General features: G+C 49.3%; 1 protein-coding gene and 1 pseudogene across 1 annotated transcript in view; both read left to right on the top strand.

The window, feature by feature from the left end:
• The window catches only part of EYA2 (EYA transcriptional coactivator and phosphatase 2), a 211,271-nt gene that overhangs the window by 149,518 nt on the left and 38,691 nt on the right, over positions 1 to 23,062 (top strand). Inside the window, exon 10 of the mRNA XM_034641397.1 lies at positions 5,395 to 5,484. Coding sequence (XP_034497288.1) covers positions 5,395 to 5,484 — 90 coding nt within the window. The remainder of the gene's footprint in view (positions 1 to 5,394; positions 5,485 to 23,062) is intronic.
• On the top strand, positions 20,574 to 21,509 carry LOC117795545 (annotated as a pseudogene).

The following is a 23,062-nucleotide window of genomic DNA, read 5'->3' as shown; positions in this document are numbered from 1 at the left end:
AAAAAAAAAAAAAAAGAATGGATTCGCATCAGGGTGAGACAAAGCCAGTGGCTTTCCCTTGCCCTCACTGTGGATGTGTTTCATGTTAATTACCACTGAGTCTCCACCCATTATATTCCCTTAGTTTCTCAGTCTTTGCAATCCTGGAAAAACATTTTCTACTTGGATAAAATGGTCAGGCTCAGGGTCACACTCTGTGTTACTTAGCTCCTGGGACAGTTGGGCTATTCCAGACTTTTCCACCTCTTTCAGCCAGTTTTTATCAAATTCCTTGAAAAAAGGTAACACCTATGGAGTTCAGAACACTCTCCAAGGCATCATGCAGGCAGATTTTAGGAAAACCTGAAACAATGAGAATTCTCAAGGAGTAGATCAGTATTCTAAAGGTTCTCCTCAGAAACATCTGGGCATCTTTAAAATTTTGTTTGAATTTTTTTTAAAGATTTTATCTTTAAGTAAACCCTACACCCAACGCGGGGCTCGAACATACAACCCCGAGATCAAGAGTCTCACACTACAAATGAGCCAGCCAGGCACCTCAAAATTTTGTTTTAATTTTCAATTATATGATGAGTATCAAAATTTTGTTTTAATTTTCAATTATGAGTTTGTGAATCCCTTCTCTTTCAAAACATTTTAGAATATTCTAGCTCATGCTGAAGTTCACTTTCATCCTTCTAATTCCTGTCCCCTCATCTCTGCCTTCCAGAAGTAATTACTGTTCTGACTCTGGGTACATCCTTTCAGATATTTATAAATATATAAGTGCCTATGGAAAATATGTGGTAGCACTGTATGTGTTTCTAGTAAATGTTAATAATGTGCAGTATATAACTTTCAGAAAACTGTTACTTTCACTTGATATTATTTTTTTGACATGTCCATATTAATACGTGGAAATGTGGTTCATTTCTTTCAATTGAATTTAGTTTTCCGCCGAATGAATATACTACATTTTATTTCTGTAGTAACCTTTGGCCAGACAGCTAAATTGTTCAGTCTTTTGGTATTTACAAACAATTCTGTAATGAGGGGCGCCTGGGTGGCACAGCAGTTAAGCGTCTGCCTTCAGCTCAGGGCGTGATCCCGGCGTTATGGGATCGAGCCCCACATCAGGCTCCTCCGCTATGAGCCTGCTTCTTCCTCTCCCACTCCCCCTGCTTGTGTTCCCTTTCTCGCTGGCTGTCTCTTTCTCTGTCAAATAAATAAATAAAATCTTTAAAAAAAAAAAAAACAATTCTCTAATGAACACCTTTTCACATGTCCCTCGTTCCTCTGTATGGGTTTTTCTCTAGCATAGATAATGGGAAGTGGAATTACTAAGTGTGTTGCCTTTCATTTTTAATTTAGTCTTTTTTTAATCCAGGAAATATATGCATATAGTTTAAAACTCATATAGTTCTACAAAGGAAAGTGTTAAGAGAAACTGCAGTCCCCAGTGGACTCCACACACTGTTTCTTTCTACCCACAGGCAACAACTTTCAACCTTTGCTGATTTTTTGGGGACTTACCTCCAAATTTCTAAGTAACCTGCTTATGTTATTACTTCTTGATTTTTTTTTTTCCGTTTTAGGCATGCTCCCTGGCTTCCCAAACCAGAAGATGAGAATTAGGCTCTCTTTCCTCACCCTGGCCCCCATCACACACATGCAGACTTCCTCCCCACATCCTGCCGGTATCGATAAGACACAAGCAATTTCAGCTGTATCAATACTGAGTATTTGCCACCCTCTAGCTACACAAAATACTTTTCACAGACAGACCATTCCGTATACAGTAATTGCTTTTCCTGTTTTATGCGCTGACCTGGGAGTTGACATTTTTCTACATAAATCCTTTCCGTGGATGAGTGTAGCCGGCAGCTTCTCGCTTCTTGTCTAGCGTGCAGAGGGCTGCTCATCCGTGGTTAGGTGCACGGCCTCGCCAAGAAGGAACGTGCGATCATGCAGGGGTGAAATGGTTCGGGGGTGAGTAATGTATGGAAACACCCCCAAAACCCTTTCCTGGGTCACACACTGATTCCCTGCTTGGCCCTGAAACATGTGTTTTCCTCATTTTTTCTTCATTTTTCACTGAGTTCTCTACCCTGCCGCCTTCCAGCCAGGACCCAGAGTGCTAAGCTTTGGCTTTTNTAAAAAAAAAAAAAAACAATTCTCTAATGAACACCTTTTCACATGTCCCTCGTTCCTCTGTATGGGTTTTTCTCTAGCGTAGATAATGGGAAGTGGAATTACTAAGTGTGTTGCCTTTCATTTTTAATTTAGTCTTTTTTTAATCCAGGAAATATATGCATATAGTTTAAAACTCATATAGTTCTACAAAGGAAAGCGTTAAGAGAAACTGCAGTCCCCAGTGGACTCCACACACTGTTTCTTTCTACCCACAGGCAACAACTTTCAACCTTTGCTGATTTTTTGGGGACTTACCTCCAAATTTCTAAGTAACCTGCTTATGTTATTACTTCTTGATTTTTTTTTTCCATTTTAGGCATGCTCCCTGGCTTCCCAAACCAGAAGATGAGAATTAGGCTCTCTTTCCTCACCCTGGCCCCCATCACACACATGCAGACTTCCTCCCCACATCCTGCCGGTATCGATAAGACACAAGCAATTTCAGCTGTATCAATACTGAGTATTTGCCACCCTCTAGCTACACAAAATACTTTTCACAGACAGACCATTCCGTATACAGTAATTGCTTTTCCTGTTTTATGCGCTGACCTGGGAGTTGACATTTTTCTACATAAATCCTTTCCGTGGATGAGTGTGGCCGGCAGCTTCTCGCTTCTTGTCTAGCGTGCAGAGGGCTGCTCATCCGTGGTTAGGTGCACGGCCTCGCCAAGAAGGAACGTGCGATCATGCAGGGGTGAAATGGTTCGGGGGTGAGTAATGTATGGAAACACCCCCAAAACCCTTTCCTGGGTCACACACTGATTCCCTGCTTGGCCCTGAAACATGTGTTTTCCTCATTTTTTCTTCATTTTTCACTGAGTTCTCTACCCTGCCGCCTTCCAGCCAGGACCCAGAGTGCTAAGCTTTGGCTTTTGGGGCCCTAATGAGGTGTTTCACCTAATGGCTGTGTTTCTGGGCTTGATTTCTTCACAGTTGTGTGTGTGAAGCTGAGATCACCAGCTACAGTTCCCCCCCCCTTTTTTTTTCAGGGTCAAGAAGGGTTTATGTTGTTAATTATTTTTATAATAGAAGTAAGATGGCCTCCCGGTGAAAAATTCAAGCAGGAAAAGACATATACAGAGTCACAGTACAAGGTCACCTCCATGCCCCCTGTCACCCCAGCCCCTCCAAGCCCTCCTCACAAGCAGTGCTGCTCCAGGCCACACGACCTGGGTTCAAATCCCAGCACTCACTAGCTGCAGGGCCTCGAGCAAGTTACCTAACCGTTTTGGGTCTCAGTTTTCTCATCTGTAAAGTGGAAAAATAATAACACCTAACTCATAAGTCCTTGTGGGAATTAAATGAGTTAAGTAAATGAGGTAATTTATACAATGGCACAGAGAAAGCACTTAATAGATAGTAACCTGGAATATTACCAAGTGTTGTATATCCTTTTAGACCAGGGGTTCTTAACCTTGGCTGCACATGGAAATTGGGTGGGTGGAGAGATTTCAGAATTCCTAATGCCTGGACCGCATCCTCAGAAATTGATTTTACGGGCCTGGGGGAGGGCCTGAGCATCAGGATTGTTACCTGCTCCTGATCATTACAGTGTGAGGCTGGAACCGAGAACCATCGTGGCAAGTACTTTTCACGTGTATTAGTTAGGATAGGTGAGGTTATGCTGCAGTAACAAACATCCCCCAAACATCAGCTACTTCTCTTTTATGGTACATGCCCGTTCTGGTCTGTTGCAGCTCTGACCCGCATTCTCTTTTCTCCGGAACATTTAGTCTTGCGAAGTGGGAGGAGAGAGCAGGACCAACCACGCACTTGCTCTTAAAGCTTCGGACCAGAAATCAAACATAACTTCTGCTCACATATCATTGCCCAATGCAAGTCACATGGTCTCATCTGAGTTCAACAGGCAGGGTATTTATCAGGGGTTGGCAGACCTTTCCTGCAAAGAGCCAGATAGTAAATATTTTAGGTTTTGCAAGACACAGGGTCTCTGTGGCTCCTCCTCACCTCTGCCTTCAAAGCACAGAAGCAACCATAGACAATACACTGTTTAAAAATGTAGGGGCGCCTGGGTGGCTCAGTCGTTAAGCATCTGCCTTCGGCTCAGGGCATGATCCCAGGGTCCTGCGATCGAGCCCCACATCAGGCTCCTCCACTGGGAGCCTGCTTCTTCCTCTCCCACTCCCCCTGCTTCTGTTCCCTCTCTCGCTGGCTGTCTCTCTCTGTGTCAAATAAATAAATAAAATCTTTTTTTAAAAAAGATGTAAAAAGTCAGGGATCCTGGGTAGCTTGGTTGGTTGAGTGTCCAACTCTTGATTTCGGCTCAGGTCCTGACCTCAGGGTCATGGGATCAAGCCCTACATTGGGCTGCATGCTGGGTGTGGAGCCTGCTAAAAATTCTCTCTCCCTCTGCCCCTCCCCCCACTTGCAGGCACGCACGTGTGCTCTCTCAAAAAAAAAAAAAAAAAAAAGAAGTGGAAAGTCGCTCCTAGCTCACGAGCCATACACAGACAGGCAGCAGGCCAGACGGGGCCCGTGGGTGTAGCGTGCCAGCCCCCAGTGTGGATCGTCCTATGGGATGTCTGCTGCAAGCCTGTGTATGGGACAGAGGACAGAGAAGAGACCCTTTTGTTGCACAGTTGGCTTTCACACGTTCTACTGTGGTGCAACTTGCTTTTGTTACTTCCTATCTTGGTGAGAGTTTCCCATCAGTAACTCTCACATGACTTGACTTTTTTAATGGCGGCCTCGTTTTCCGAGGTATGGATGGACCACGATGGGGTTTTGTTTGTGTACTTGTTTTTATAATTAATCCTCTTGTGAGATAACAGTGGTATCGCATGTATTGGGAGGAGTACAACAGCATCCACAGAGAGATTGTAGTGAAGAGAGAACCGACATGTCCGCTCTCCCGGTGGGTTCTTCCTAGTCTACGCCGCTTCCCTGCAGTCTTCCAGGCCTCCCTGGAAGCGGAAAGGCTGGGAGGGGCCCTCCTTTCTTGCTGCCATTCCTGGATCTGGCGATGCTGAGCACAGTTGCAGTTGTAGGGGCATTTGGGGGAGAGGCAGATAAAAACGGGGGACACCTAGTAGTGAAATCTCAGGAGCCATCCAGCATCATCACCCTGACCCCACATGGAGACACAGCTGAGGCCGTGTGGGAGCCTGTCAGGAATGACCATGACTGCCTTTCAATGGGCGGGGGGAAGGATGGGAGAGAGAGACCCCACTGGCAGGTGACTCTGTCCTTTCTTTCAACCAGGACACCACGACGTCGGTGCGCATCGGCCTGATGATGGAAGAAATGATCTTCAACCTTGCAGATACACATCTGTTCTTCAACGACCTGGAGGTTTGGCATTGCCCCCTTACCCCCGTTCCGTGTTGTAGTCACCGTGTTTAATGACCTGCGTCGGGTTCGGGGGAAGAGACACTGCCTTTTCTCTTTTCTGTTTCTCCTTCTTCCTTTGGAGGCTAGAAACTTTTGCTGACAACCCCCAAGAAGGCACAAAACCATGGCCAGCGACAGTTTATTGAAAACACACTTGGCCAGCTGATCTCCCCAGCTTCCCCATGTGGCCAATGGGCTTCTCTCCGCTCTGGTGGTGATGTCCACTGGCCGTTTTGCTAATCCAATAAAGGCTGTGTCGTCTCTTCCTCCTGAAATTTACTATTTAATAAGTTTATTAAGGCAAATTAGTACAGATTCTCCTGGGTCAGTAATAATTAGCAGTGGGCCAGGATGGAAGCTTTTAAAAACAATTTACATTCCCCTGAAAACATGTTTTATGGAAAGAGAGAGCAAGCAGAGGGACTGCTGCTTATTTAGTGTCTGCCCCTGTGCCCCGAAGCAAGTGGCAAAAGAGATAGGAAAAGGGCGGGCGGGGGCGGGGGGCAGCGTCAGAAATCAATTTAATTCCTTTGTTTATACCCAGCCTATGGCAGAAAGATTTGAAAAGAATTTCAAATGGAAAACATATTTAAAATTGAACTGTTAAGGCAAAGGAATAGAAAGCAAAGTTAACAAGTAAGGATAAGGCACTGTACCAAAAAACCTAGCTCTGGCCAACTACTACAGTGAAGTTCAGAGCTAATCTCTATGAGCTCCCTGGTAGCCAAAGCAAGGAGGGAAATACAATGCACGATTTACCCCTTATGAAAGAGCAAGCAGCTTTCTCCAAGGTGAGAAGGGGTTTTTCGGCTGATAAGAGGATTAATGTGGGGATCTAATGGCTTTGTAAATTGTATTTGCATTTTTGGCTTACCAGATTGAAAAATGAAGGTAACCTAAAATTATACTGTGTATGAAAGAACAGACCTGTTTATCTTAGCAGGAATATCTTTTCCTGGAATCAAAAATCCCTGGGACTAGCCTGTGAAGTAGAAATCTGAGGGCTAAGAATTCAGATCTGGGCTTGTTGGCCCAGAGCATGACTAATATGTATCATCAGGAGGGAATACAGGTTTTCCTTTCTGGTCTGCGGCCCTAGACTTCCAGAGGAGGAAACCCTAGCTAAAATGATGACTCTTGTGTTGTGTCCAGCCTAGGCAAGCCATTTGGGCCTCAGCCTTTCTATCTGTGAAGTGGAATTGATGTTCTCTGCCCAACATCTTGAAATCCATTAATTAACACATAATGTATTATTAGGTTCAGAGGTAGAGGTCAGTGATTCAGCAGGTGTATGTAACACCGGTGCTCTAATATTACACCCCGTGCCCTCCTTAATGTCCATTACCCAGTTACCCCATCCCCCCCCTTCCCTCCAGCAACCCTGTTTATTTCCTAGGATTAAGAGTTTCTTACAGTTTGTCTTCCTTTCTGATTTCATCTTGTTTTATTTTTCCCTCCCTTCCCCTATGATCCTGTGTTTTGTTTCTTAAATTCCACGAGTGAGATCATATATTTGCCCTTCTCTGATTGACTTATTTCGCTTAGCATAATACCCTCTAGTTCTACCCGTGTTGTTGCAAATGGCAAGATTTCATTTTTTGATGGCTCAGTAGTATTCCATTGTGTATACAGACCACATCTTCTTTATCCATTCCTCTTCAATGGACATCTGGGCTCTTTGCATAGTTTGGCTATTGTGGACATTGCTGCTGTGAACATTGGGGTGCAGGTGCCCCTTCGGATCACTGCCTTTGTATCTTTGGGGTAAACACCCAGTAGTGCGATTGCTGGGTCGTAGGGTAGCTCTGTTTTCAACTTTCTGAGGAATCAAAGAGAGGGTCTACAAAGAAACTCACTGAGAACAAAAGAGAACGTTGGTGTGGTGGGTGGTTCTGTGAACATCAAGCCCAGGACTGTCCCTTCAGCCAGATCCAACGTACGGGTCCCCTTTACAATGACCTCTCATGTCTTGGGGAAAAAGAGGGAGAAGGAAGGGAGGGAGAGAACCAACGAGCAAAACAAACATGGCAGTTGGATTCAGCAAGTATATATGGAGCCTAATGTAATAAAGAGTCGGCTGATTGCAAATAAGAAAACCTGACTGGCTTTAACAAATGAAAGGAAATTATTGGCTCTTATAATTGAAAAGTCCAGGGTAGATTTAGTCTCTCAAGATCTCCTCCTTGAAATGTTGGCTCCATGAGGGTAGGAACCCCAGCTGTGTCACCCTCAATCCCCAGGGCCTCAGCAGTAAACGGCCAAACAAATCCATAAATGAGAAAGTTCACTTAATGCAAAGGTCCTGAAGAATATAAAACAATGAGATGTGATAGTGAGTGATGGCAGAGGGGGTGGGGGAGTCAGCATTCTTGAGGGAGTCAGGTGAGGCCTCTCGAGGAGGTGATGCTCGAGCCAAGGCTTGAAGGATGACAGCAGCTAGCCAGGTGGAGATCTAGAGACGTGGGACCGGCACATGCAAAGGCCCTGCGGTGGGAAGCGTGTGAAGGCCACAGTGACTGTAGTGAATCAGTGAAAGCACAGGGGCGACTGGGATGAATGAGTCTGGAGAGGGAGGTATGGGTCAGACACGGGCCAGGGACATCAGAGTTTATTCTAAGTGCTGTGGACAACCATGGGGCCAGGGAGCATTGAACAGGAAAACCTGCATGATCTAGTTTATGTTTTAAAAGGACTGCTCTGGCTGCTGCATGGGGAATGGGCAATAGGAGGGAAGGGTGGAGGTTGGGAAACCAGCAAAGAGATTATTGTGGTTGTCCAAGCAAGAGGAGAAAGCTGGGTTGGATCAAGGTGGTAGGATGTAGGCTTTGGGATGGCAGTAAAGCCAAGAGGGCTCCTGAGGGGTTGGATGGGGGGATGAGGGGGAGAGAGGGGTCGGGGGGTGGCACTTGGCCTGACCAGGGTGACAATGCCATCCTCTGAGATGGGCAGACAGAGCAGATGTGGGAATGCAGTGGGGAAACCTATCCTTCTGTCAAGGACGCGTGGGGTTTGAGGTGTCTGCAACACCCCAGGGAAGATGCCAAACTGACAGGCAGAGATAAGAGTTTGAAGTCCCACACAGTAAAAACACCAGACACGTAGTGGGCACTTTATCGATGCGAGTTGAACCTGAGGCTCAGAGCCAGGCATTTTGCCGGACTGAGTTTGTGTTTCAAGGCAATGTCTTTAGTCTTCCCCCTCCGCTGTTCCTCATTGGCCCCGACGTGGAAGTCACACCCCTTGGCAAAGGACTTAATTCCCAGCTGGAGCTACTCAGGGAAGCCAGTTTGGTTTTGTTCCCTAAATGTTTTTCAAAAATGTCCCCAGTGCCAGAAGCCCCCAAGGCACCTCAGCAGAATTGAAACCATGGTACAAGATCAAGTGAAGACTCACACAAGTGAAAACGGTGTGCCTGCTGGTGCCGGGAGCCCTTATCCACATCCCAGGGGCAGCCTCCGGGGGCTCCCCGGGGAGACTGTGGGATTCGGGAGAGGGGCTTGGCCTGCCCGAGGCCAGCGAGGCCAGCCCCTGCATGGATGGCGGGGTTTTAGGGGCCAAAGTCCGAAGACCCCCTCTCCGCTCTGAGCCTGTAGGGCCACCTGTAAATAAGGGAGTTCGCTCTGGCAAGCAGCAGCGACCTCGGGCAAACTCAGTGTCTGCCAGGCCCTCCCCCGAGCGCTGTGGCTTCGGTGGCAGACGGTCTGCAGCAGGTCCCCGCCCTCAAAGCCCAGGCCTTCCGCTGGGGAAGCGGACCAGAAACACCTGAAGAGGTCACGTCAGATAAAGTGCCCCGAAGAGAGACCAGCAGAGTCCGGGAGGAGACGGTCACGAGGCTGTCGTTTCATTTGATACCACCAGGTAGGGTTTCTGCCACACGTGAGCAGACAGCTGCAGGAGGTGAGGGAGCGGGCCGTGCGGGTATCCGGGCAGGGAACGTGCCAGACAGAAGAGCAAGGCAGAGGCCCTGAGCATGGTCCAGGTTGGCAGGTTCCAGAAACAGGGAGGCTGTCGCCCGAGCAGGGAGGATTGTGCTGGGCAGTGGGAGTGGGAGCTGGGGGCAGATCACGTGGGGCTCTGGGCCATCCGGAGGCTTTGGAGAATCTTCTCAGGGTGACAGGAAGCCACTGGAGGGTTTTAAGCAGGATGGCACCAGCATCTGACTTCCGTTCCGAGGCTCCCTCTGGCTGAAGGGGGTAAGGGTGGAAGCGAGTATCTGAGTTTGGTCAAGTCAGGCGCGCAGTCCCCCATGTGAAAGCTCTCACGGGGAAGAATCCAGAGACAGGGTAGGTGCCAAGTTCAGCTATATCTCAGGCTCTCCAGGACACTTGTCCTGAGCTGGGGGCAAGCACCTTCTAATCCGTTCCACCTGCCTTGGAGTCCTGGCTCCACCCGTGCCTGGCCCGGAGCCCAGAGCCCGGGGCAGTTGTCTCCCTCTCCTTTAGCCTCAGTTCCCTCACCTGCTCAACAGGTGGAAGAAAAGCCCTGAGCTTCCAGGGTTGTAATGACGATGGGAGAGGATGAAAGCCTTGCCCCGGGGCTGGGCAGGGGAGCTTCACGGTACCAAGCAAACCGTTTCGTTTAAATCATTAGATGTTTATTTTACTACGAGGTAGAAAAACACAACTAGCTTGCCCCCCTCCTGATTCCACAGTGATTCAAAAGCAGTGCACGCAATACAGAGATATGGCAGAGATCGTGACTCCAGCCGCTGGAGCTTGGGCAGAAATACCACCAACCAGCTCCCCGCTCCGGGCCACCTCGCCTTCGTGCGGGAGCTGCTTAGAAGCTGGGGCAGGGGACCCCTCGTCCAAAATGTTGGCTGGGTTGCAGGGCAGGGTGCATGCCTACGGCTTAAGACCTGGGGAGACCATCCTCCAGGCTCACGGAACTGCGCTCACCCTGAAAGCCCTTTCGTGGGGAGCCTCCCAAGCTGCCACTTCCTAGAGGGCTGTAGAAGTCACAGCCAAAGCTGATGCTGGACCCAGCCCTGCGGCCTCCCTCCCAGCTGAGCGGAGACTCCGGGGAACACAGCTCTCTTGGCTTTGAGTTCCAGGCTCAGGCTGCAGGGGAGGAAATGCCAGTCAACATGGCCCTAGGGTGAAAACAGCGTGGCAGGTCCGCATTAGAGAAAGTCCTGGCCTCACTTTTCCCGGTCTTCCCTCTTTCCCCTGCTTCTGCCGTAGCTTGCATGATCTCTCTCCCCGCCCTCCCCCCAGAACCTCGTCCATCTGTTCTTTCCTTTTCTCTCCCTCCCTTCCTTTTTCCTTCTTTCCATTCTTTGTTCCTTTATCCATCCTTTGTTCCCTCCCTCCATCCATCCACTTATATTTCCAGCCCATCATTATCCTCCACCTAGCCTTTTTTCCATCCATCCATCCATTTTTCCTCCCCCCACATTCATTCATCCAGCTGTCCATTCATCCATCTTCCTATCCATGTATTTTCCACCTTCCTTCTTTCCACGTATTCCCTAGCTTCCTTCCCTCTCTCCAGCCTTCCTCCCTTCCTTTCTTCCATCCATCCACCTAGCTTTCCTTCCTTCTTCCTTCCATCTTGTCCTTCTATCTTGTATTCCTCCCATTAACTTCTGCTGCCCATCTTTTATGGACCAGAGGCTCTAGTCACAGAAATGAGCCAGGTATGGCCCCTGTCCCTGAGGAGCCTGCCTTCTGGTAAGGGACACACATGTACCACGCCATCAGAGGACAGGTGGGCTAGGACTGCTCTGCTGGACATTCCCAAGGTGGCTCCGCAGAAGCCCAAAGGAGGAAGTGATTAAGTGGTCCTGGTTGGGATGAGGGGAACACGCGAAGCATCAAAGAGGAGGAGATGCTTGGGTATTAAAGAAAGCGTAAGGATTTGCTGGGGGGTTGGGGAGGTATAGAGGAGAGAGACAGGTGGGAGAAGAGTATTCCCAGGCCAGGGAACAGCAGGTGCAAAGGTAAAGAGGCAAGACACGGATTGATATGTTTGGGGAACATACAACACAGCAGAAGTTAATACTCCTGCAGACAGATGTTTTGTTAACTTATTTCACCTTCTTAGATGAAAATGCATATCAGAAGTACCAGCCAGGCACTTCAGCAACTTAGAGATGAAATCTGGCTTGCAGAATTTATAGCTCAAGAGTGATTGGTCAGGTCCCACTCCATCTAGTAAGGGTACGTGAACCCCTGAAATCGAATGCAACATACGTGCGTGCGCAAGTAGACGTCTCTAGAGTGGGTGGTGGGAACGTCCCGTTCCCCTGGGGTGAGGATTTGCCCCAATATGAAGCCTGGCAGCTTTGGGAGATGCAAGAGTTTAGTCTCTTTTTCTACCCCCCTCCCCCCGTAAACCCAATAAAACCAAGAGAAGGCAAAAGAAAGTGAACTTGGAGCTGAATTAGAACCCAGCTCCTTAACAGACACATGAAAAAATGTTCAAAATCATTAGCCATCAGGGAAATTCAAATCAAAACCACAGAGATACCACCTTACGCCAGTTAGAATGGCAAAGATAGACAAGGCAAGAAACAACAATTGTTGGAGAGGATGTGGAGAAAGGGGATCCCTCCTACATTGTTGGTGGGAATGCAAGTTGGTACAGCCACTCTGGAAAACAGTGTGGAGGTCCCTTAAAAAGTTAAAAATTGAACTACCCTATGACCCAGCCATTGCACTACTGGGTGTTTACCCCAAAGATACAGACGTAGTAAAGAGAAGGGCCATATGCACCCCAATGTTCATAGCTGCATTGTCCACAATAGCCAAATCATGGAAGGAGCCGAGATGCCCTTCAACAGATGACTGGATTAAGAAGCTGTGGTCCATATATACAATGGAATATTACTCAGCTATCAGAAAGAACGAATTCTCAACATTTGCTGCAACATGGACGGCACTGGAGGAGATAATGCTAAGTGAAATAAGTCAAGCAGAGAAAGACAATTATCATATGATTTCTCTCATCTATGGAACATAAGAACTAGGAGGATCGGTAGGGGAAGAAAGGGATAAAGAAAAGGGGGGTAATCAGAAGGGGGAATGAAACATGAGAGACTATGGACTATGAGAAACAAACTGAAGACTTCAGAGGGGAGGGGGTGGGGGAATGGGATAGACTGGTGATGGGTAGTAAGGAGGGCACGTATTGCATGGTGCACTGGGTGTTATACGCAACTAATGAAGCATCAAACTTTACATCGGAATCTGGGGATGTACTGTATGGTGATTAACATAATATAATAAAATAAAATTTAAAAAAAACCTATTGAGAAAAAAAAAAAAAAGAACCCAGCTCCTTTGTGAAAAGAAATGTTGGCATGTAGGGCGCCTGGGTGGCTCAGTCGTTAAGCGTCTGCCTTCAGCCCAGGGCGTGATCCCAGGGTCCTGGGTTTAAGCCCTGCATCGGGCTCCTTGCTCCACTGGGAGCCTGCTTCTTCCTCTCCCACTCCCCCTGCTTGTGTTTCCTCTCTTGCTGGCTGTCTCTCTCTCTGTCAAATAAATAAATAAAATCTTTAAAAAAAAANAAAAGAAAAAAAAATTTTGGAGTGAATAGGAGCCCCCAGAGCTCTCTGCCCAGGGCCAGACACCCTGCAGGTGTAGCTGGAAGGCGGGGAGCGTGGGTTGCCCACTGGGCTGGTTCGATGTGTTGCCAGTGGCAGGAAGAAAGCAGAGTCCTGAGAGCTCCCCGCCCCCACACTCATCCCTGCTGGGGACAAGAGCACCCGCAGGCGGCATCCGCAGCTGGGAGGCCCCGGCAGTCACGCAGCTGTGGTCTCCACCTGTCCAAAGGCTGGGTGACAGCAGGAACTTCCTGCGGCAGAGAGAGACTTCTTCTCCTCCATCCACCCCAGAATGAACGGGAAACAGAGCAAACACCCGACCAGGAAGGCGGCTGTGGAAGTACAGGCACTGAAGTCAGACTTTGGTGTGAACCCCATTTTGCTGCCTGCTGAATGATCTTCGACACAGTGTGACTTCAACGTTCTGGGCCTCAGTTTCCTCTTCTGTAAAACGAGGATGAAAACCTATCTTGTAGGTTGTTGTAAGATCCGAGATGGAGTGTGTAAAGCCCAGCTCCTCCGCGGCACGAGGCTGCCATGCGCGGCACACCAGGTGCCTGGCCCGGACTAAGCACTCCACAGTGACAGCAAAGCTTGTGCCATTTGTAACCAGACCTGCAGGTTGACCGTCCTTTGTCCTCTGCCCCTGGAAACCCAGAGCAGTGAACGGTCTCCATCACGCCTCGCAAATAACCCTGAGAGGGGGGAGTCGCTAGGAGCAAGTCCAGATCCAGACCTGGGAGCGGACCCCTGAGTGGTGGTTCCTGGACCCCCTGAGACTCTGCCTGTCCCCACTCGGCTTCAGGGGCCACTGGGCTCTGCCTCATTGGCAAGGAAAGGAGGAAACGTTTGCAGCCGGTGCAGCCGGCTTTACAAGAAGCATGAGGCACTTCCACTAAGTGCCCGTTCAACCCAAATGCCCGGCGCACAGGCTGCATGCTATAGATACTTTTTGAAATGACTTTGATGGGTACGGAAAGCCAAAGGATAGCTCCAAATCTCCCGTCCTGTGGGCCTTTATGAGAGGCAATATGAGGCAGTGGTTGAGAGCAAAGATTCTGGGGCCAGATGGCCTGGGTTCATAACCCGGCTCTGCACTTACAAGCTGTGTGACCTCAGGTGAGTGAGTTACTTAACCTCTCTGTGCCTCTGTCCTCATCTGCAAAATGGGAGTAATGATAATACCTGCCTCATAAGAGTACTCTGAGAATTAAATGAATTCATGTATATAAAGCACCTAGAACATAATGGCACGGGGCGCCTGGGTGGCTCAGTCGTTTGGCGTCTGCCTTTGGCCCAGCGCGTGATCCCAGCGTTCTGGGACTGAGCCCCACATCAGGGTCCTCCGCTGGGAGCCTGCTTCTTCCTCTCCCACTCCCCCTGCCTGTGTTCCCTCTCTCGCTGGCTGTCTCTCTCTCTGTCAAATAAATAAATAAAATCTTTAAAAAAAAAAACATAATGGCATGACATAACTGATGGTTATTAGGATTATTTTATAATAATTTTCATTATCATTATGTGCATATAGAATCATCACCTGCAAAAGTGCCAGGAATTTGTGCACAACCCTGGGCAGCCAGTTGTGTTTCTTGCCCCCCATTTCACAGATGAGGAAACTGAAGTTTAGAGAGGATGAGGGATTGCCCAAGCTCACGGTAGCTGTAAGGATTAAGCCCAAGATTCAAGCCGGAGTTTGCTGGACTCCAAGGCCTGCACTCTTAAAAAATGCAAATCTTCAAAAGAAGAATTCATTATTTCTGTTTCAAGATACTATAACTTTGGGGCGCCTGGGTGGCACAGCGGTTAAGCATCTGCCTTCGGCTCAGGGCGTGATCCCAGCGTTATGGGATCGAGCCCCACATCAGGCCCCTCCGCTGTGAGCCTGCTTCTTCCTCTCCCACTCCCCCTGCTTGTGTTCCCTCTCTCGCTGGCTGTCTCTGTCAAATAAATAAATAAAATCTTTAAAAAAAAAAAAAGATACTATAACTTTGATTAACAATAGATTTGAAAAGCTAGACCTTGTGGAATGGCTGAGATTTTACAGGCGGTGTGATGAGGAGTGTTTGCAGATTGCAGCAAGAAGGCTCTCAGTTTGGGCAAGAGAAAGACGTGAAACGGAGGTCATCGCGAGCCAAGGCCAGCGCAGTGTGTGGGAGAGGGTGGGCGTTGTTAACCATCTCTTCTCCAAGAGAGGCGCTGTCGGGGTTTGCAACCTCGTTATCCTTGTCGGTGTGTTTTAACCCGACCCGAGGGCAGGGCCATCCTGCCAGGACGGTGTTTGGAAATGGGAGGGAGGGTGCCGGTTGTCCCAGGAAGGGGACACGCTGCTGGCTTTTGGCAGGAAGGGCCAGGAATGGCAAATGACCCAGCACTGTGGACTGCCCTGCGCATGAGGAACCGTGACCCCAAAATGCCGCCATCAGCTGGCTGCACGTTTCTAGATCACATAGTGGACAGCACAACCCAGGCTTCAGGCAGCCGGCTTTTCCTTGAATACCAAAAAGAAAAAAAAAAAACTGTTAAACTTGCAGGTTTTTTCCTACTAGTATGGGGGGCGGGGAGAATGACTGACACATTAAGCCAGTGATTTCATAGGTGATATTGCTTAGGATGAGGTGAAGGTTTTCTTTTATTTTTATTTTTATTTGTTTAGAGGTGGGGGTAGGGGCAGAGGAATCTCAAGCAGACTCCATGCCCAGCACCAAGCTCGACGTGGGCCTCGATCTCACGACCCTGAGCTCATGACCTGAGCTGAAATCAAGAGTTGGACACTTACCCAACTGAGCCATCCAGGTGCCCCTGAAGGGAAGGTTTTAAACGTCTGAAAAGGAGAATAGATTCAAGATAAAATGAGAAGTAAACAAAAGGGGCTTCCACAGAACAAAATCCAGGACAGCCACATGAAAGCCGGACACCGGAACCACTGCCACGGAGGCTGCCGCTCCCCAGAGAGGCCTCGCGCTGGGGATAGAGTGGGGATGCCGCCCCGAGATGGGAGGACCCAAGTTCAAATCCCCATCCCACACCTTCTTAGCTCTAAGACCTTGAACAAGGCACTGAATTTGGCCGAGTCAGCATTTCTTCCTCAGGTCGATGTGGGACTGAAATGAGGAAAAGCCTTCAAAATCAGTCCTTCTCTTTCCTGCATCCCGCTTCCTACCACGCAGGAATGCTAGCATTTTTGAAAAAGGAACTGAGACCCTGAACATTTATAATATTTAATTTTAACTAATTTTTTTAAAGATTTTATTTATTTATTGGAGAGACAGAGCTAGAGATAGCGAGAGAGAGCAGGAGCAGGGAGGAGAGGGAGAAGCAGGCTCCCTGCGCAGGGAGGCTGATGCAGGGCTCGATCCCAAGACCCTGGGATCATGACCTGAGCTGAAGGCAGCACTTAACCAACTGAGCCACCCGGGTGCCCCTGTTTTTAACTAATTTTAACGTGAACAGCTGCCTGTGGCTGGCGGCTGTCATACTGGACAGAGCAGAACACATACCTCATTGTAGGAAGTTCTGTCAGTGCAGCTCTAGAATGCTCAATTTGTAAGACACAACCTGTGTTTTCAGTGATGGTGGTGATGGTGAAAATCATCATGAAAGCTGACATTTACAAGCGCTTCTGTACCAAACACTGACGAGTTTGCACGTGTAAACTTGTGTAATTCTCACTGTCGTTACCCCATTGTCTTCGTCTGCTGGGCTTCCACAACAAAACACCACAGACCGAAGGGTGTGAACAACAGAAATGAATTTTCTCAGTTCTGGAGGCTCCGAGGTCCCCAACTGAGGTGCTGGCAGATCTGGTTTCTGGCGAGGACTCTCCTGCTGGCTTGTAGATGGCCGCCTACTCCCAGTGTTCTCGTGGCCTCTCCTCAGTGTGTGTGCAGAGACAGAGAAAGGGGGCTCTCTGAGGGCCCTTCCTTTAAGGGCACTAATCCTGTTGGACCAGGGCCCCACCCTTATGACCTCCTTTAACCTTAATATTTACTTCCTTAGAGGCCCCATCTCCAAAGACAGCCACACTGGGATTCAGGGCTTCACCATATGAATGGTGGGGGGAACACAGACATTCAGTCCATAGCACCCATTTTACAAACGAAGAAACTGAGGTGCAGAGAGCGAGGTTATGTGAACAGCCCAGAGTCACACGGTTGCCAGTGGCAGTATTCAGACGCAGGCGGCCTGGCTCTGGAGTCTGAGGGCTCACTCACCGCGCTCTCTCCCAGGGAGAGTGGTTGCCATCTGGCTTGGGCAAGAAGATGCCCCACAGGAAACCCAGACTCAATACAGTGCTGGAGACGATGGGGTCACAAGGAACGAGAGAGCAGAGAGGGCTGATGTACCCTGGACATCTGGAGAAAGACAAGCACGGTCTGGCAGCAAAAGGAGAAGGAATTCCCGGCGTAAACACACAAGACAGACAAAAGCTCCTCCATGAGTTAGCACATCATCGCTGCGGTGTAGACACAAAACCGAAGTCACACAGATAACAGCAATGGAAGCCCAAGGAACCACGACAGCAGCCTCACTCCCCACCCGGAAGGTGAGCAGAGCAGTAGAGGATCTGAATGCATTTCTAGAAAGAAGGAGGCGGGCCCTGGCAGGAGCTGAGTGGAGGGCACAGCTGGGAATAATAAACACAGTCACAGCCGACACGTCCCGCATGCGGTCCAGAGGGCCTGCCTGCACTCATTCATTCGGGCCTTACACCGCCACCGACAGTAAAGACGGTCGCGTACCCCCATTTTTAGATGGGAACACTGAGGCAGCACAATGTTAACTTGCCCAGCGCTGACCTGTACTGAACTCGCTCGTGCACGTCCTCACTGAGATCTCACAACAGCCCTGCGAGGGGCGGTTCTGTGTCTCTTTCACAGATGAGGAACCCAAGGCCCAGCGAGATGTCATAGTAAGAACAGCGTGGACATCTCATCCCAGGCCAAGCCGACCTCACCACGGTTTTGCGATGCCCCGAGGGGGCGAAGAAGGCGTAAGACCCGCAGAGTTCTGGGAGGAATAGCGTCCTCTGTAAGCAACAAGACGGACCTAAAGGTTTTCTGGCTGAAAATAGCCCTCACCGGATTCAGGAGCGGCCAGGCGGGCGGGCGGGCCGGAGGGGGTGCGTCCGGGAAGGATCTCGCTAGAGGGACTCTGGAGTGGCTGGAACCTGGGCAAGCTGTGGCCGCTGGCCTGACGTGCAGGCCTGACAGCTGGCGGCTGATTTACGGTTCTGCAGCAGCAATCGGGGAATAATAGTTCACCACGTCAGTGCGGAGCTGCTCTTCCAGCCCAACCGGCCGTTAAGGCAGTGCGGCCCACGGCCTCTTTGGTGCTCTTCAGATAACTTAAACATTTAGACAACACAAGACAGACAGTCCGGGTTTCCCTCCCAGGGAGCAGGCCCCTCTCGGGCTGGTCTGGAGGCCTCAGGAAGCAATCCCACTTAAACATACACCCACCTCGAAAGAGGAGGAGTGACCAGGGAGTCCGTCTGGCCTGTAAGGAGAGTCATTTTTCTAAAGCAAATTTGTCAACAATTTCCTTTCTGCATTCGTGTCTCCAGGCAGCCAGGGACAGAAAGTAAGGGGATCAGACCTCAGCAGGCCAGGCTGGGGAAACCCCAGCTGTCGCCAGCTTCATCAGAGCGAGCTGTGATAAGTATCTGTCCCTGAGCTTGCTGTTCCGAACCGAACAACGATGGGAACGCTGAGCGCCCCAGCCTGCAGGATGCAAGCTAAGGATGTTCCGGGCCTTAAATTACATTTTTATTAGGAAAACAGGAAAATCAAAAAGACCACGAAGGAAGATAAGCCTTTGGAACAAGAAAAAAAGAAAGAGAAAAGAGGTAGAGATGACAAACCACATTCAGAATGAAAGGAGGGACATGACTGTGGGTTCAGGCGAGATTCTTTTTTTTTTAATTATGAGAATACTGTACAATATTACACCAACGAGCTTGAAACCTAGATGAAGTTGACCCTTTGCAGGAAGATCTAAATTACCAGAATTAACCCAAGGGGAAATGTAAAAAAATAAATAAGCCAATGTCTGTGAGAAATTGAAATGGTAGTTAAGGGTGTACTCAAAAAAGGCACCAGGCTGAGCTGGGGTTTAACAGGAATTCTGCCCAACATTCAAGGAAAGGATAAATCCCATTTTGCACAAACTGCAAAGCAAAGAAAAAGATGAGATGCTCTCCCCCCACATTTTATGAGACGAGCATCACCCGGAAACTAAATATGGACCTCGAGCATATGACAAACGGATGGATCGCCGTCGTTGCCGATGAAAGCCGGGGCGCTCCTGCAGGCCCACAGGTAGTCTCACCCGCGCCCTGTGACTCTTCACCTAAGTTCCACTTAGGCCCTCTCTGGGCTTCGGTTTCAGACCCCTGGTGAAAGAGGGATCTGGGCTATAAACGGTACCATTTCTCAGGCCTGCCACATGCTTTGACACACACCTGCAAGTGAGAGTACTTAACCATGTTTCATCATTTTTTAAAAAAGAAACTGGAGACTTTTTCACCTGAGAGAGCCCCAACGTGCTGACACTCTGCTAGCAATGGGCACGCCCAGCGCCCAGAGCTTGGGTTCTATGGCCACGTTCCAGGGAGAGGAACCAGCGCTCCTTGGAGAAGTGGCTGATTCTAGGGCTGGGGCAGGAAGTACACAAAACACGTGTGGAGCATCTTCCGGTGTGAGAAAGCAAGGAAGTCCCAGGAACCAGCGACGGTTCAGTGATACAGTGACGGAGGACGTCAAAGGGACACAGGAGCTGCCTGGAAGAGTTCCCAGTGTCCAAAGCTGGAGCACTCTGACTACTCAAACAAGGAACATGCTGTTGGAGTCTAAGTATTCCCGCTCCGTGAGAAGCCTGCTTCTCCCTCTCTCTGCTTGCTGTTCCCTCTGCTTATGCCCTCTCTCTGTCAAATAAATACAATCTTTAAAAAAAAAAAAAAAAAGAGGGGTGCCTGGGTGGCTCAGTCATTAAGCACCTGCCTTCAGCTCAGGTCATGATCCCAGAGTCCTGGGATCAAGCCCCTCATTGGGCTCCCTGATCAGTGGGGAGCCTGCTTCTCCCTCTGCCCCTCTCCCTGCTGGTGTTCCCTCTCTCGCTGTGTCTCTCTATGTCAAATAAATAAATAAAATCTTCAAAAGAAAAATTTTATGCATTTGAGAGAGAGCGCACACGTTGAGTGGGGGGAGACAGAGGGAGAAGCAAGAGAGAGAGAATCTGAAGCAGACTCCCCGCTGAGAGCAGAGCCAGATGCAGGGCTTGATCTCAGGATCTTGAGATCAGGACCTGAGCTGAAACCAAGAGTCAGATGCTTAACTGACTGAGCCACCCAGGCACCCCCTGAATCATTTATTTAGATACTCCATCCCAACTGTGAGCTTTGCATAGTGACTTCCTTTCAAAGAGCACAGTATGGAAAAGAGAGGAGAGGAACTTTACAGCGAACAAATGTGACGGAGACTACCTGAGCCAGGTGGTCAAGGTCAACATGAGCAGTGGTAAAGTCGTGCTGACAGGCTGTACCTTTGACATGATGCGGTGAGAATGGCACTTTCCTTCTGCAGTCCTGCTCACCCAAAGCCACAACCCCAGTCTAACCATGAGAGAAACAACAGGCGAATCCCCACTGAGAGACATTCTGCCCAACACCTGACTCGTACCCCTTCGAAGTGTTAGCAACACCAGGGAAAGTCAGAGAAACTATCACAGCCCAGAGGAACCTAAAGAGAGAAGATGACAGAATGTAGCGTGATGCCCTGGTTGGGATTCTGGAAGAGAAAAAGGATGTGAGTGAGAAAACGAAGGAATTCTGATTAAACAATGGACATCAGTTGGGCTGTTCTCTCTCAGAGGAGGCCCGGAGGCAGCAGCCACGGCACCCAGCCAGGACGGCACGATCCTGAAGCCCTGTTTCCAGAAGGACTGGCAGTGGCAGGTGGCCATGTGGTTCAAGCAGCGGGGGTGGCAGATGCACAGAGGGCCCAGCAAGCCCCGGCACACCACATCGACCACCCCCTGCATCGGGACCCATCAAGCCCTTTGGGGGCCACGATGAGGTAGCCCACCAAAGCTGGCAGGGGCTTCCGCTGGGAAGGGACACGGGTGGCTGACATCCACGAGAAGGTGGCACAGACCATCAGGATCTCAGTGGATCCACGAAGGCCGAACAAGCCCACATGGTCCCTGTAAATGAGTCCCATGGCCCCCAAGGAGGGAGACAGCTCTGCTGAAGAAGCCAGCGTGGGCTGGCAGGCCGGGTCATGCCCCCACGGAACATCCGTAAGGAGAGAGCCAGAGCCCTACAAAGGAGAACTGCAAGGTGTTTGCCAGGCTTCCCATGGCCTGTGCCAATGCCCGGCTCTTCGGCACCTGGGCAAAAAGGGCCCAGGAAGTTGCAGAACAGGATGTCGAAAAGAAACAGTAAAGTGCCACTGGCAACTTGTGATTTAAAAAAAAGACAGAGAATTGACATTAGTTAATAACAATATAGTAATTTTTGTTTATTAGTTGTGACGGGTGCACCATACAAATATAAGATGCTAGGACGCCTGGATGGCTCAGTCCATTTAAGCGTCTGACTCTTGGCTTCAGCTTAGGTCATGATCTCTGGGTCCTGAGAGCGAGCCCCACATCAGACTCCACGCTTAGCACGGAGTCTGCTTGTCCCTCTCCCTCTGCTCCTCCTCTCTCTCTCATAAATAAAATCTTTAAAGTACACATATATGTGTGTGTGTGTGTATATATATATATATATATATGATGTTAACAATAAGGAAAACTGGGCATAGGATATAGGGGAACTCTTTATACTATATTCGCAACTTTTCTGTAATCTAAAATTATTCTAAAACTGAAAGCTTTGATGCTAAGTAAGTCGCCCAGGATCACATACCTGGAAAATGGCAGGGCTGGGACTGAAGCCCAGGAAGGGGCGTTTGAACACCAGCCACCAGCGCCCAGGAGATGGGAACCTGAGCATCGCTACCCCTTGTCTCCTGCCCCCACTCCCTGCGACACATGCGTGCGTCGTGTCCTGACATGCTGGCGGGGTTTGACTGAAGAATGCAGTTTTCTGCTTTGTTTCTAAATTGTCTCACCTGCAGAGCTGGCCGTCCGTGAGCCTCTCTTGACGGTGAACTCAGGTCAATTCGACCATTACTGTGCCAGGCACCGAGTTCGGGCCTGTAGAATTCAAAATAGTGATAATAGTAGGAATCACGCCAAAAACGGCAGATGTGGCATTTTCTACACTTTGCAGAGTGCCTTACCTGTACTGACTCGTGTAATCCTTGCAATACCCCAGTGTGGTAAGTGGTGTTCCATAGCTCAGGTATAGATAGGAAGCTGACGGTCAAAAAGATTCAAGACCTTGGGGCACCTGGGTGGCGCAGGCATTAAGCGTCTGCCTTCGGCTCAGGGCGTGATCCCCGTGCTCTGGGATCGAGCCCCACATCAGGCTCCTCCGCTAGGAGCCTGCTTCTTCCTCTCCCACTCCCCCTGCTTGTGTTCCCTCTCTCGCTGGCTGTCTCTCTCTGTCAAATAAATAAATAAAATCTTTAAAAAAAAAAAAAAGATTCAAGACCTTGTCCGAGATCATCTAGTTAATGAGTAGCAGAGCCGGAGTTCGAACCTAGGGTCCAGAGTCTATGCTCTTAACTGCCATATTCTCTGATAGATGCTGCCTTTTGCGTTTCCCAATTTACTGCATTAAAGAAGAGACTGGCCATTATGTCAGGCCTAGGTTAGTCCTAGAGGCCCCACAAAGTGGGGAAGCAGAGACAAGTTATTTGTCCTGATGTGAGGTGCAGTTGGGGCAGTTTTTACAAAGGAGATTGTAACAACAGAGCCTCCACAGGCTTTTGGCAAATGGAAAGGGAAGGAAAAGACATTCGAAATAGAAGGCATGGCAGGTGCAAAGGCCCTGCAGCAGGAGCGCGCAGGCTGTTGAAGGAACAGCAGGAGGCTGCCGTGTCTGCA

The sequence above is a fragment of the Ailuropoda melanoleuca genome, chromosome 13 (assembly GCF_002007445.2).
Source record: "Ailuropoda melanoleuca isolate Jingjing chromosome 13, ASM200744v2, whole genome shotgun sequence".
Classification (NCBI taxonomy): Eukaryota; Metazoa; Chordata; class Mammalia; order Carnivora; family Ursidae; genus Ailuropoda; species Ailuropoda melanoleuca.
This window is presented reverse-complemented; position numbering and strand designations above follow the sequence as displayed.